Source organism: Chiloscyllium plagiosum, unplaced genomic scaffold (genome assembly GCF_037043375.1).
Source record: "Chiloscyllium plagiosum isolate Xiang-an unplaced genomic scaffold, Cpla_swu_hap1 HiC_scaffold_5, whole genome shotgun sequence".
Lineage (NCBI taxonomy): Eukaryota > Metazoa > Chordata > Chondrichthyes > Orectolobiformes > Hemiscylliidae > Chiloscyllium > Chiloscyllium plagiosum.
In genome coordinates, this window is record NW_028270143.1 from 109,841,733 (window position 1) to 109,857,976 (window position 16,244).

A 16,244-nucleotide genomic window follows, 5' to 3' on the forward strand; every position below is an offset into this window, starting at 1 on the left:
AGCATGTTTTAGACATAGCATTGTACAAGATGGCAGGGTTTGTAGCAAGCAGATCAATTTCCAATATTTTGGTCAGAGGATATGTAATGCCTTAATTCTACGATAGTCCATTATACCATTTACATATGTGTCATCACAGTAAAACACTGGGTGACTGCTGGGCAATAAGGGCTAATCTTCGACCAGATGGCTCCTGACTCTAGCACACAATCCACATGAGCTACATAAACACCATTCTGCCACATATAACATGATAAAACAGACTGTGAAGAGACTTTTATTCAAATATTAAATAATATAAAGTATTTTTGGAAGTATTTGTTTGAATTGCAGGAAAGACAGCTTCATATTTTACTTTTCATAACATTTTCTTTTCGTAGGTCGATCTGCATAATGGGCAAATATGCTTTTCTCCCTCAGAAAAATCCTCAAAGGCTTTCAAGCAAGTGTAGTGGAAGGTGTGAGAGCAGGACAGCAGCACTGTTTGCCGCACGGACGGACCACAATTCTCTCTCCGATCAGCAGTCTCATGGCATGTTGTGCTTCTAAAATGATCCAGTGGAGTGATACAAATTGGACAATCGAATACCTCCCTGAGGATTGCCTGAGGAAAGTTAAATGAACGTACGTTTTAACAAGACAGCAAAATGTGAAGATTAGGACAACACAACAAGGGGAACATTTCCAATCAAATCTGTTTGGTCAATATTTGAGTAGCAGGGTTTGTGTTTTTAAAATAGCCTGTGCGTAAAAATTAGACACTGCTTTGAATATAAGCTAAAATACTGCAGGCTTCTGACTGACTTATCTGGATAGGGACCCAGGAATGGTAGACAGATAATTCCTAACTAATCCATGAGTAAATAAACAACCCAATATGACAACTCCTCTGGTCCACTGACTGCCCACTGACCTCCTGACTCTCACCCCCACCTTCCAACTGCTCCCTGACTCCTCCGAACCTGACCTCACTACCACTCTGCATTTAACTACTACCCATTGTAACAAAACTTCTCACCCACCTGCTAGACCGCCCCCTTCAGCCTGATGCTCCTGCATTCTTCCATACCTAGCTCCTCCTATAGTTTCTTAAACAGGGTTTAGACATTTGAAACACAGGCAGTAAGTGTAGTAAAAAAAAAAGGCATGTGGCTCTTATGAAGAATTTCTATACCTTTCTATCTGTGGAGTCCTCTGTATGTTGCATTTGACCATAGGATGTAGGATCAGAAGTATGACTCTCAAAATCTGCTCTGCTATTTAAGAACTTTATGGACGATCTGATAATCCTCAATTTTGTTTTCCTGCCTTTTCCCTATAATGCTTAATTCCGTTACTGATTAAAAATCCGTTGATCTCAGCCTTGAATGTACTTAATGTCCCAACCTCTATCACCCCATGTGGTAAAGAATTTCACAGATTCAGTACCCTCTAAGAGAAGAAATTCCTCTTCATCTGTATCCTCACTGGGCAACCCCTTATTCTGAGATTATGCCCTCTGGTCCCAGCCTCTGCTCCAAAGGGAAACAACCTCTCAGTGTCTACTCTGTCAAGCCCCCTAAAAATCTGACACGTTTCAGTAAGGCTACCTCTGTTTTTCTAAATTCCAATGAGTACAGAGCCAACTTACTCAACCGTTCCTTTTTAGGAAAATCCCTCCATGCCCAGATCAAGTGAACCTTCTCTGGATTGTCTACAATGTCAGTATATAGTTCCATAAGTTTCACTGCTGGGACCACAACTGTTTACAATATATATTAATGACTCCGAGGAAGGAAGTGAATCCACTGTAGTCAAATTTGCAGATGGCACTAAAATAAGTGGAAATGCAGTTGTGAGAGGGATATAAACAGATTACAGAGGCAGATTGATAGGTTAAGTAAGTGTGCAAGTTGGAAAATGGAGTATAATGTGGGAAAATGAGAAGTTGTTCAATTTGGAAGCTAAAACAAAAGAAAGGAGAATTATTTAAATAGCGAAAAGCTGCAAAGAGCTGCAGCATAAAGGGCCTTGGGGTACTTGTTTTTGTATTTGTATTTGTGAAATACAGGAAGCAAGCACATAGGTAATAAGGAAGCTAATGGAAGTTAGCCCTTATTTTAAGAGGGTTGGAGTATAAGAGTGGGAATATCTTACTACAACTGTACAAGGTGCTAGTGAGATCATATCTGGTGTAATGTGAGCAGTTTTTGTCCCCTTATTTAAGGTAAAATATCATTTCATTGGAGACAGTTCAGAGTAGATTCACTAGGACGATCCCTGGCATGGAGGGATTGTCTTAAGATCAAAGGCTAAACAGGTTGAGATTTACTGAAGTTTAAAGAATGAGAGGTGATCTAATTTGAAACATATAGGATTCTTATGGGCCTTATCTGGGCAAATACTGAGAGAATGTTACCCGTCATGGGAGAGTCTAGGACTAGAGGGCATAGTCTCAGAATTAAAGTGGTAGCAATCTAAGTCTGAGATGAGGTGGAATTTCTTCTCTCAGTGAATTGATTGTCTTTGAATTCCCTGCCACAGAGAGCTGTAGAGCAGAGTTCTTGCATATATTTAAGACTGAGATAGATCATTGATCCATAGGGTTATGGGGAAAGACAAGGAAAGTGGATGTGAAGGATGTTGGATCAGCCATGTTCCAATTGAATGATGGAGCAGGCTCAAGGGCCGAATGGCCTACTCCTGTTGCTATTTCATTTTATCCTTCCTTGGATTAGAAGAACAATACTATTCACGCTACTCTAGGTGGACTAGAACCTTGGATAGTTTTAACAAGATTTCCCATGTTTTATTATTCTATTTGATTAAAGACAACCAATCTATTTGCCTTCTCTATTATGCACTATATTTATATGCTAGCTTTTTGTGATTTATCCATGAGATTTATGCATATTTTTTCTTTTCAGGTAGTAGTCCAATTTGCTGTTGTCAGGATCCCTGGTACCATTCCAGTGATTCTCCTGTGGCCTCTTGCAACCTTGATATCCTTCCTATGGTATGGAATTGGGCACAATATTCCAGCCGGCTGGGGTCTAACCAGAGATCGATTAACTCAATATTAGTGCCTTAGTGTGATGAGAAAGAAAATGAAGCAATTCAGCATTTTTCTTCATTGACTCTGGGATGCATTTAGCAGCAAGTCCATTTAGGAATAAATCAACAAATTACTTAAAAGCAGAATATTGTGGATTCTGCAAGTCTGGAATAAAGGCGGAAAATGCAGGGAGTAATTAGCAGGTCTGACCGCAAAGAGACCCAAGAATTAACATTTCGGGTCTGGGGCCTTTCATCAGAAGACAGTCGAACCTATGCAGAGAAATAGTCAGCCCAGTGACTTGACATTCTCATCGCTCTGGATGTATGTACATTTGTTACTTTGTACAATGTCAGGATTCTCACAAAACACCTGACAGTTAAAACCTAGCACCATGGCTGTCTATTTTTTCCCTCTGATTTTTGCCCATGCAACACCCTTTGTGCCTTCGGGTGTGGACAATATTAAAATATAATTTTACATTGAATTGCTGGAGATGTACTCTCAAATTATTAAGCTGCAGCCTAATCTGATTGGAAATGAGACTTATTAATAACCTTTAGTTGTATTTGCTCCCACTCTTCTTCCGATATAAGGTGAACATGTCGCCTCTCCAATTGCTGCAGAACTCTCCTGTTTGTAGCTACTGACTGATCAATTTCAGAAAAGAGTTTCTCAATATCCACATCGCATGACCTCACCAACCTGTCATTAATCTCTTGTAGCTGTGGAAACACAAAGCTTTGTTGGTTAGTAGTTTAACAAATAGAAATGGATAGTTCACAAGCTCAACTGTGGTTTCTCAATTTAAATTAATTAAAAATAATCAATAATGGCTAACTTTCTACAAAGCATGTTACAGCCTGTGTATGTGTCCTGTGCAAGTTCCTGCACTATTTCAGACTCTCAACTATTAAAGTATTACTATAGAAAATTAGAAAAAGGACTTTCACTTATATAGTGTTTTTCACAGTCAATGATGTTGGAAACTCTTTTACAGCCAAATAAGTACTACTTAAAATAGAGTCATTCTGTAGCATTGAAGGAACGTGTGCAATGACCCCCTACAAAAAGCAATGTGGAAATGGCCAGATAGTGTTTTTCATGAAGTTGACTGAGGGATGAATATAGGCCAGCATACCAGAGATAACAACCCTGCTCTTCTTTACTGTGTGGGATCTTATTTAACATCTACTGCAGGAGGCTGATGTGGCCTCAGTTTAATTTTCAGTTTGAAAGACAATTCCACAGTCCTGCATTGGAGTATCAGCCTTGATTTTTGTACTCATGTTCTGGAATGGGGCTTAAATATAGAGGCTCAGAAGCAAAGATACCAACTGCAAATAGCTGACACTACAAGTAATATTAATGCTTGTTGCAAAGGATATTAACGGTTCTAGTGCCAGTCATCAGGATAAATTTTATCATAGTGGAATGCTCTTCACCTGAAACACAAACTCTCATATAAAATAAACTAAAATAATGTGGACACTGGTGATCTGAAACAAAAACACAAACCCACATGTCTTCCTAGCATTTAGCTATTTCTTAAATAAGTCCCTTGCCCTTGCCTCAAGCTCCTGCCTATGCAGAACGTTTGCATTTTTAATTAAATGCTCGATACAGATGCAAGATAAATTAATTTCAAGGTACACTGAATTATTACAGAAATAAATGTAAAAACTTAGAGATGCATGTACTTAATGTCTTAATATATTCCTCAAATATCTCAGTGTTTTACATACAATTCATTTACTTTGAAGTCTGGTGCCTGTTATTATATAGGCAAATACAGTTCAGTAAAACCATTCAATGTAAGATATAATTGTTTCCAATCCTTTTGGGAATATTTTATAGTGCTGGGTTATAGTTTGTGGTTCAGCAGCAGGCTTTTAGTAGATTGAAAATCTGAATAACATGTTCATTATTTGTAACTAACAACCATCCAAAATGATTGGCTTCACTAATCAGGAATATAGCCAAAATTTCCATTACATAAATAGTTCCTCAATTCAGCTTCTCCTCCTCCACCCAACCTGTAACCCATGTAGACTACAAAATGTGTCAAGTGACAATTTGTAAGGGATGTTATTTTCCATCATTGTGTTATCATCTACATATTAAATGGAACAGCGGAAGGCAAGCACACGTGATCACTTTTAGGATTTACAAAGGTGGTTGACATCAAATGGAAACTGAACTCAAAGGCGTGTGGTTAGCTAGATTTTGGAACTTCCAGATTTTTAAAAAAATTCTGTTTAATCTATTGCCAAAACCAAAATCTGCAGAAAAAAACATCCCATTTATTATCACTTTAGCTTCCCCTATATTTAATCTAATTCCAAATGAAATCTTACATGACTTGAAACAGGCTTTTCGCTTTGCACATTATACCTTCTCAATACAACAGCAAAAAACTGGAAGGAGAAGATACACAGGAGAATTTACACTGATCTAAGGCATCCTGTGCAGAACTTGGTGTGACAAGCAAAAATCTGAAGTTTAGAGCAAGGTCATTGTATCCGTGCATAACTTTCTAACTATTAAAATTAAATCCCAAATTCTGTATTAATCTGATCAAAACTTTCTACTTTTGGTTTTAAAATGCACCCTAAACTAAACATGCCAAGATCTGAAAATAATTAATTGAAACATATGGCATTAAAAGAAAGCTATAAGGCAGGACAGTGAAGCTTATATTCCGTTCAGCTGCTTGACTTTCTGACATCATTGCAGCCTTGGTCCAAAAGTGGACAAGTGAGCTGAAGTAAAAAAAAGGAGACAAGAGTGACTGTCCTTAATGTTCATGCAGCATTTGACCAAATGTGTAAACAAGGCACCCTTGCAAAATTGGAGTCCATTGGAATTAGGGGGAAAGTTCCCTGCAAGTTAGAGATGTACACAGCATGAAGGAAGCTGGCTGTGGTTGTTGGATGTTGAACATCTCAGCTCCACAACTTCACTGAAGGAACTTTTTAGGGCCCAACCATATTCAGCTGCTGCATCAATGACCATCTCTCCATTATAAGGTCAAAGGCAGAGATGTTCACGGATGATCACATTCATGATTCCTCAGAAGCAGTTTATGTTCATGTACAGCAAGACCAGATCAGCATTCAGACTCGGTTCGATTAATGGCAAATGGCATGTATTGACCACCTCCAGTCAAGGGTACAATTCTAGAGGGGTGCAGGGCAGAGTTACCTGGGTTTATTGTAAATAAATAATAGAAGGTGGTAAGGCGGGATATGGCTATAATATACAAAACATCTATCAAACTCAGGAGCACAAGAATGCCATTCAGCCAGTCGAGTCTGCTCTGCCATTCAGTGAGATCGTGGCTGGTCTGATAACTCTCAATTTTACTTTGCTGCCTTTTCCCTCTAATGCTTGTTTCATTTACAGATTAAAGATCAGTCTTCCTCTGGCTTAAAAATACTTAATGACCCAACCTCTCAGCCCCCAGTGGTAAAGAATTCCACAAATTTATTATTCTCTGAGATATGAAATTGTCCTCGCCTCTGAGTAAGACGGGTGACTCTTTACTGCCGTAATATGCCTATTAGTCCTGGATCTAGATTGGCTGGCAGCATCTGGTGTGGGATTTCTGTTGTCTCGGGACCTGACTCAATGGCCAGTTAAGTTTCTGAATACATTTAGATGGTATAGTACAGACAAAGGACTGCGGATGCTGGAAATCTGAAATAAAAACAAAAGGTACGAGAGAATCTCAACAGGGCTGACAGCATCTGTAGAGAGAAAAATAGAGTTAATCTATTATGTGGCAAGTAACATTTGGGCCATACAAATGTCAGACCATAACCATCTCCAGTAAGAGACAATCTCACCACTGTCTATTGACATTCAACAGTGTTACCGCTGAATCTCCCACTATCAACATCCTGGAGGTTAACATTAACCAGAAACTCAACTGGACTTGTCACATATATACAGTGGCTACAAGAACAGGTTCACACTTAAATTGTCACTTTGATCCCAAATTAGCATTATCTTTTCCCTGGTTATTCTCTTTTCACTAATACACTAATAAAACACTCGTGAATGTTCAGAGTCATACAGCATGGAATAGACCATTCAGTCCAACCAGTCCATGCCGACCATATTCCCAAACTAAACTAGTCGCACCTGCCTGCTCCTGGCCCATATCCCTCTAAACCTCTCCTATTTATGTATTTAGCCAAATATTTTTTAAATGTTGTAACTGTAACCCCATCCACCAGTGAAAGTTCATTCCACCCACGAACTGCACTCTGTATAAAAAAAATTGCCCCTCATGTCTTTAGTGGTTAGCACTGCTGCCTCACAGCACCAGAGACCCGGGTTCAATTCCCGCCTCAGGCAACTGACTGTGTGGAGTTTGCACGTTCTCCCCGTGTCTGTGTGGGTTTCCTCCCACAGTCTAAAGATGTGCAGGTCAGGTGAATTGGCCATGCTAAATTGCCCGTAGTGTTAGGTAAGGGGTAAATGTAGGGTTATGGGTGGGTTGCGCTTTGGCGGGTCGGTGTGGACTTGTTGGGCCGACGGGCCTGTTTCCACACTGTAATGTAACGTAATCTAATCTAATCTTTATTAAATATTTCTCCTCTCAGGTTACAAATATGCCCCCTAGTCTGGAAATCCCCACCCTTGAGAAAAGCTACCTGTCTTTTGCTTTTTCTACACCCCTCATGATTTTATAAACCTCTATAAGGTCACCGCTCAACCTCCTATGCTCCAGTGAAAGAAATCTTAGCGTTTCCAGCCTCTCCTTATAACCCAAACCATCCATTCCCAGCAACATCCTGGTAAATCTCTTTTGAAACCTCTCCAGCTTAATAATCTTCTTCCTATAGCAGGGCAACCAGAACTGGTCACAGTCCTCCAGAAGAGGCCTCACCAATGTCTTGTATAATCTCATCGTAACATCCCAATCCCTTTATTCAAATGTCTCCACAATAAAGGCAAGAATGCCAAACATCCTCCTAACTGCCCTATCTAAATGTGACGCAAACTTCAAAAAATTATGAACTTGAACCCCTAGGCCTCTCTGTTCTAACGCTACCCAAGGTCTTACTTTTAATTGTACAAGTCCTGCCCTTGTTTGTTTTACCAAAATGCAATACCTTGCATTTATCCAAATTAAATTCTATTTGCCACTCTTTAACTCATTGTCCTAATTGATCAAGATCTCTTTGTAATTTTAGATAACTTTCTCCACTGAACACTATGCCACCAATTTTGGTGTCATCCACAAACTTACTAATCATGCCTTCTATATTCTTACCCAAATCGTTTATATAAATAACAAACAAAAGTGGACCCAGCACCGATCCCTTTGGGACACTACTGATCACAGGACTCCAGTCCGAAAAACAATCCTCCACCAATGATCACAAAACATGGCAGATATTGGAATTTGAATTCAATAAGAAAATGTGGGATTTCATGATGACCATGAAATCACTGCCAACTGCTGGAAAAACCCATCTGATTCACTCATGTTCCTTCAGGGAAGGAAATCTGTTAGCCTTACCCTGTCTGGCCTACGTGTGACTCCGTACCCACAGCAAGATGGTTGACTCTCAACTTACAATTATTAATGATCTGGCCTGTGATGTCCACATTCTGCGAATGAATAAATATAAAAAAAATCAAAGATCCTTAGACAGCACCTTCCAAACTTCCACATTGAAGGACTAGGGCAACAGCTGCACAGGAACACAACAACCTGCAAGTTCCCCTCCAAACCACTCACCATCCTGACTTGGAAACTGATTGCCATTCCTTCACTATTGCTGGGTCAAAACCCTGGATTTCACTTTCTAATAGCATTATGGGGGTACCTTCAGAACGTGGATTGCAGCAGTTCAAGAAGGCAACTCACCACCACCTTCTCAAGGGCAACTAGGGACAGGCAATAAATGCTGGCCCAGCCAGCAACACCCACATTCCACAAGTGAATTTAAAAAACTCCGGCAGCTTCCAAAATGATGAAATGCAGAGTATTGTTACAGATTCTAGTATTGCATGCCAAGTGTCATTGCTGCAAGGGTCTGCAAAATAGGGCTGGGCCTGACATATGAAGAATTATATAGGTTTTTCTTAATATGGCCACCCCAACCAAATTGTAATTGTGTGTTTTCAAGAGCTGTAAACCTGCATTAATGTTTCTGAAACAAAGAAGCAAACTGAAGACTTTGAGAATGAGTACTAGCTTGGTGTAGAATAAAAACAGTCAGGAGACCTAAACCAACAATAATGAGACAGTGCTCAAAGCTGACTTTAAGCAAATTTAAACTGATACTTGATTCTGCACTGTCTTACAGATCCAGTTTTCCCAATCAGACTGGTCATGTGCCAGCTCCTTAGCCACAACACTGTCAGCTAATTTACCTTTTGACTCACTGCAGTGAGCTGAAGCTGTGCCAAGACTGTACAATGTCAGTACTCATTAAGCATGCTCATCCTGAAGCTATTAGTCCCCTTCATTTCATTAAGCTGCACACTGAGCTAACACTCAAAGTAAAAAAGCAAATTCTTCTTTGAGAAATATGTGCATAGATTATTTAATTCTCAACCAAGCCATTGCCAGCGGTTAAAGAACATAACTTTGCCCCTATGTTCTCACTTCTAAAACACCTATTCATCTCCTAGTTTGAAGTTAATAACATTTAAATCCAAATTTGTTTTTAGCTGCGATGACTAAGTTGCATATCCTGCAGAACAAGATCAAATTCTATTGATAGAAGTAAGAAGTGCATTTAAAGAGAACTAGCTTTTGTTGTTCTTGGAAGGAGAACATTACTATATTTTTAGTAAGTCTATTTCTGAGTTTTACAAGATTCCAAATTAATAAATCAATTATTTGGATATATCTGTTATAGATTAATGATAATCTCACTTTAAAATGGAAACTCACCTGTGGGTGTGACTGCAATACTCAAGTTGTGTTGAACATGACTCAGCCTCATTTTAAGTCACCAGCACACCAGAAAACAAATCTTCATATGTACCTCATGGTTAGATTCCCTACAACGCAGAAACAGGCCCTTCGGCCCAACAAGTCCATACCGACACTCCAAAGAGTAACCCATCCAGACCCATTCACCTATCACTATGGGCAATTGAGCATGGCCAATTCACCTGACCCACACATCTTTGGACTGTGGGAGGAAGCCAGAACACCCCCACACAGACACAGGGAGAATGTGCAAACTCCACGCAGACAGTTGCCCAAGGCCGGAATCGAACCCGGGTCCCTGGCACTGTGAGGCAGCAGTGCTAACCACTGAGTCACTGTGCTGCCAACTGGTTTAAGTGCTGCTTTTTTTTTTAAGAACAAATACTGAACAAGTTGTAACTATCCATAGTAGTGGATCTCCCAACAACATTGCTCAAAGTGAATCAGGGGATGTGTTTTATAATAAAGTGGACATTGACATCTAATGCCAAATATATCATCAGTGTCACTGATTTTCAGTGACTGAATACACAAAATGATATGAAGGAGCATTATTTGTTGTTTTACTTACAGCATTCCAAGTACAAATGATTGGATTTTTTTTATTATTTGTAAATTATTTTTAGATAGGGCTGCTTCCCTGTCTATTAGGAATGCAGAAAATGCAACTGGTGGAATTGGGAATGCTTTCTCTTTCCAGCATGCAATTGCTTGTTTTTTTAATATTATTATTCTTATTATTCTTCAACTGACATAATCCTGCCACCTCACCCATAACCTTCATTATTTATCCAGACTTATGACAAAAACATTTAACTGAATAAAAAGCATAATTTATTGGCATTTACAATAGGTTTAATTTTCCTATGTCCACCTGTTTTAATTATTTACAACAGAAGCCCCGTCATCGTAGGAACTCTTAAAAACTCTTGAAAGTTTAATTTTGCAATGTTTGCAACATTTACTGAAGGATATGTTTCGTGCAGGAAATATGAGCAGAAAAAGTCTGTATAAGCTTTTGGGTCTGCAGTTCCATTCAATCACATCATACCTGAACTGCCTCTATCATCACCTCGACGTTACCATCCTATCCCAATATCCTTTGATTTCCTAAATGCCCGAGTTCCTTCAGTCTCGGCTTACGTGTTGTTATTTGCTGAGCAGCCACAGCTCTCTGGATTAAAGAACTCCAATGCTTCACAAACCTCGAAGTAAAGACATTTCTCCTCATCTTGGTCTTAAATAGCTAATCCTCTACTTTGAAATTATGATCTCTAGTTCTAGACTGTCCAGATAAGAAGAAGCTTGAGTGAAGTATAAATGTCCCCACAGACTGGTTATGATGAATGGCCCATTTCTGTGCTATGCTGCTGATGGATTCTCCAATTGCTTTGATGGATAAGTTTCCAGGAGATCAGCTGATCACCACATATTTCGTGTTATCTCACGTTACTTGTAATTACAAATATTACAGTAGAGGTGACTGTTTTGGAGGAACTCAGCAGGACTAACAGCATCAATGGAGAGAGATGCAAAATTGATGTTTCAAGTCCAATATAATAATACTTCAGAACCCTGGCTCTGAGATTGCTTTGCGGAATATCTTTGCATCTGAGTTTAGGACATCCTGTGATGCAGATTCCTGTACTCAGCTGGCTGTAGAATACCGTTGATAGGGTGGGAATGTAGAGGTAATATAGCAGTTCAGACATTGAACATAGAACAGTATAGCACAACAGCTGTCGATGTTGTGCCAGCCTCTTATCCTATTTTAAGATCAGACTAACCTACATACCCTGCATTGTACTAGTTTCCATGTTTCGGGCATGAGCCCTTCTTCAGGAATGGCTCATGCCCGAAACGTCGATTCTCCTGCTCCTTGGATGCTGCCTGACCTGCTGCGCTTTTCCAGCAACACATTTTCAGCTCTGATCTCCAGCATCTGCAGTCCTCACTTTCTACTAGTTTCCATGTACCTATCCAAGATTTGCTTAAATGTCCCTAATGTATCTGACTCTATTACCATTGCTTGGTTAGAGACAAAAAACTGCAGATACTGGAATCCAAAGTAGACAGGCGAGAGGCTGGAAGAACACAGCAAGCCAGGCAGCATCCGGTAGTGCAGAAGTCAGCATTTTGGGTGAAGGGTTACACCCCTCCTGCCTGTCTACTACCACTGCTGACAGTGCATTCCATGCACCCACCCCCTCTGTGTAAAGAACCAACCCCTGACATCTCCCCCAAACCTTCCTCCAATCAACTTAAAATTATGCCCCCTCGTGATAAACAACAAGTGAGGGTAGGAATAGGAGGATAGAGCAGATGAAAGTATGGGTGAGGAGCTGGTGCAGGGGAGAAGGGTGCACATTTTTGGATCATTGGAATCTCGTCTGGGGTAGAAGTGACCTATACAAGAAGGACGGATTGCACCTGAATTGGAAGGGGTCCAATATACTGGCAGCGAAATTTGCTAGAGCTGCTGAGGAGGATTTAAACTAGTAAAGAGGTGGAGTGGAACTCAGGGAGATACTGAGGAAAGAGATCAATCTGAGACTGGTATGGTTGGGAAAAGAAACGAATCAAACAGTCAGGGCAGGAAGGAACAAAGCAGAGAACAAGGTAGGACTGATAAATTAAACTGCAGTTATTTCAACTAGGAGAAAGTGAAGACTGCAGATGCTGGAGATCAGAGCTGAAAAATGTGGTGCTGGAAAAGCGCAGCAGGTCAGGCAGCATCCAAGGAGCAGGAGAATTGACGTTTCGGGCATAAGCCCTTCTTCAGGCATTTATTTCAATGCAAGAGGCCTAACAGGGAAGGCAGATGAACTCAGGGCATGGTTAGGAACATGGGATATCGTAGCAATTACAGAAAAGTGGCTCAGGGACGGACAGGCCTGGCAGCTTAATGTTCCAGGATACAAATGCTATGGGAAGGATAGAAAGGGGGGCAAGAGAGGAGGGGGATGGGTGTTTTTGATAAGGAATAGCATTATTGTTGTACTTAGAGAGGATATTCCTGGGAATACATCCAGGGAAGTTATCTGGGTGTAACTGAGAAATAAGAAAGGGATGATCACCTTATTGGGATTGTAGTATAGATCCCCTAACAGTCAGCAGGAAATTGAAAAACAAATTTGTAAGGAGATCTCAGTTATCTGTAAAAATAATAGGGTGGTTATGATAGGGGATTTTAACTTTCCAAACACAAACTGGAACTGCCATAGTGTTAAGGATTTAGATGGAGAGGAATTTGTTAAGTGTGTACAAGAAAATGTTCTGATTCAGTATGTTGATGTTCCTATGAAAAAAGGTACAAAACTTGACCTACTCTTGGGAAATAAGGCAGGGCAGGTGACTGAGGTGTCAGTGAGGGAGCACTTTGGGGCCAGCGACCATAATTCTATTAGTTATAAAATAGTGATGGAAAAGGATAGACCAGATCTAAAAGTTGAAGTTCTAAATTGGAGAAAGGCCAATTTTGGTGGTATGAGGCAAGAACTTTCAAAAGCTAATTGGAGGCAAATGTTCACAGGTAAAGGGATGGCTGGAAAATGGGAAGCCTTCAGAAATAAGATTATGAGAGTCCAGAGACATTATCTTCCTGTCAAGATGAAAAGAAAGGCTGGTAATTGTGGGGAATGCTGAATGATGAGAGAAATTGAGGGTTTGGCTAAGAAAAAGAAGGAAGCAAATGTCAGGTACAGACAGGAGAGATCAAGCGAACCCTTAGAAGAGTATAAAGGCAGTTGGAGTATAGTTAAGAGGGAAATCAGGAGGGCAAAAAGGGGACATGAGATAGCTTTGGCAAATAGGGTTAAAGAGAATCCAAAGGGTTTTTATAAATATAGTAAGGACAAATGGATAACAAGGGAGAAAATTGGACTCCTCAAAGATCAGCAAGGCAGTGTTTGTGTGGGATTACAGGAGATGGGGGAGATACTAAACGAGTATTTTGCATAAGTGTTTACTGTGGAAAAAGACATAGAATTTATAGAATTTAGGGAAATAGATGGTACATGTTGAAAATGTCCATATTACAGAGGAGGAGCTGCTGGATGTCTTGAAACGCACAAAAGTGAATAAATCCCCAGGACCTGATTAAGTGTACCCTAGAACTCTGTGGGAAGCAAGAGAAGTGATTGCTGGGCCTCTTGTTGAGATATTTGAAACATTGATAGTCACAGGTGAGGTGCCAGAAGACTGGAGGTTGGCAAACGTGGTGCCACTGTTTAAGAAGGGTGGTAAGGACAAGCTAGGGAACTATAGACCGGTGAGCCTGACATTGGTATTGGGCAAGTTGCTGGAGGGAATCCTGAGGGACAGGATTTACATGTTTTTGGAAAGGCAAGGACTGATTAGGATTAGTCAGCATTGCTTTGTGCATGGGAAATCATGTCTCATGAAATTGATTCCATTTTTTGAAGTAACAAAGACAATTGATGAGGGCAGAGAGGTGGATGTGATTTATATGGTCTTCAGTAAGATGTTCAACAAGGTTCCACATGGGACACTGGTTAGCAAGCCATTTTGATATAGAACCCTTCAAAGGTATAAGTCAGAGGGTGGTGGTGGAGGGTTGCTTTTCAGACTGGAGGCCTGTGACCAGTGCAACAAGGAATGGTGCTTGGTCCACTACTTTTTGTCATTTATATAAATGATTTGGATATGAACGTGGGAGGTATAGTTATAAAGTTTGCAGGTGACACCAAAATTGACAGCGGAGTGGACAGCGAAGAAGGTTACTTCGAGTATAATGGGATCTTCCCAGATGGGCCAATGGGCTGAGGTGTGGCAGACAGAGATTAATTTAGATAAATGCGAGGTGCTGCATTTTGGAAAAGCAAATCAGAGCAGGACTTACACATTTAATGGTAAGGTCCTGGGGAGTGTTGCTGAACAAAAGGACCTTGGAGTGCAGGTTCATAGCTCCTTAAAAGTAGAGTCACAGGTAGATAGGATAGTGATGAAAATGTTTGGTATGCTTTCCTTTCTTGGTCAGAGTATTGAGTATAGGAGATGGGAAGTCATTTTGTGGTTGTGCAGGACATTGGCTAGGCCACTTTTGAAATATTGCATGTAATTCTGGTCTCTTCCCTATCAGAAGGGTGTTGTGAAAGGGTTCAGAAGAGTTTTACAAGGATGTTGCCAGGGTTGTAGGATTTGAGCTATAGGGAGAGGCTGAATGGCTGGGGCTGTTTTCCCTGGAGTTTCGGAGGCTAAGGGGTGACCTTACAGAGGTTTATAAAATCATGAGGGGCATGGATAGGATAAATCGACAAGATCTTTTCACTGGGATGGGGGAGTCCAGAATTAGAAGGCATAGGTTTAGGGTGAGAGAGAAAAGATATAAAAGGAACCTATGGGGCAATTTTCATGCTGAGGGTGATGCGTGTATGGAATGAGCTGCCAGAGGAAGTGGTGGATACTGATACAATTGTAACATTTAAAAGGCATCTGGATGTGTATATGAATAGGAAGGGTTTAAAGGGATATGGACCAAATGCTGGCAAGTGGGACTAGATTGGTTTCGGATATCTGGTCAGCATAGATGAGTTGGACTGAAGAGTCTGTTTCAGTGCTGTGTATCTCTCTAACTATGACTCTATGACATTTCTGCCCTGGGAAAACATCTCTGGCTATCCACTCTATCCATGCCTCTCAACACCTTGTACACCTCTATTTAGTCACCTCTTATCCTTCTTCACTCCAATAAGTAAAGCCTTAGCTCCCTCAACCCTTCTTCATAAGGCACACCCTCCAGTCCAAGCAGTATCCTGGTAAATCTCCTCTGCACCCCCTCTAAAGCTTCCACATCTTTCCTATATTGAGGCGAACAGAACTGAATGCAATATTCTAAGTGTGGTCTAACCAGGACTCTACAGAGCTGAAGCATAACCTCGCGGCTCTTTATCACAATCTCTGGCTAATGAAAGGCAACACACCATACGTCTTCTTGGCAACTTGGATGGAAACTTTGAGGGATCTATGAACATGGACCTTACACCTGTTCCTCTGTTCCTCCACACCTCCAAGAAACCTACCTTTAGCCCTGTATTCTGCATTCATATTCAACCTTCCAAAGTGAATGACTTCACACTTTTCCAGGTTGAACTCCATCTGCAGCCCAGTTTTGCATCCTGTCAATGTCTGGTTGCAACCTACAACAGCCGTCCACACAATCCACAACTCCACCAACCTTTGTGTCATCGGCAAACTTACTAACCCACCCTTCCAGTTCCTCATCCAAGT

The 16,244-nt window shown here is 40.6% G+C and overlaps 1 protein-coding gene across 1 annotated transcript in view; it reads right to left on the reverse strand.

Annotated features, from left to right (window-relative positions):
- Positions 1–358: 358 nt before the first annotated feature.
- rnf32 (ring finger protein 32) overlaps positions 359–16,244 on the reverse strand; it is a 59,285-nt gene continuing 43,399 nt past the window's right edge. The window contains exons 8-9 of the mRNA XM_043690713.2: positions 3,592–3,759; positions 359–604 (exon numbers count right to left, since the gene is read on the reverse strand). Of these exons, the coding sequence (XP_043546648.2) occupies positions 359–604; positions 3,592–3,759 (414 nt within the window). The remainder of the gene's footprint in view (positions 605–3,591; positions 3,760–16,244) is intronic.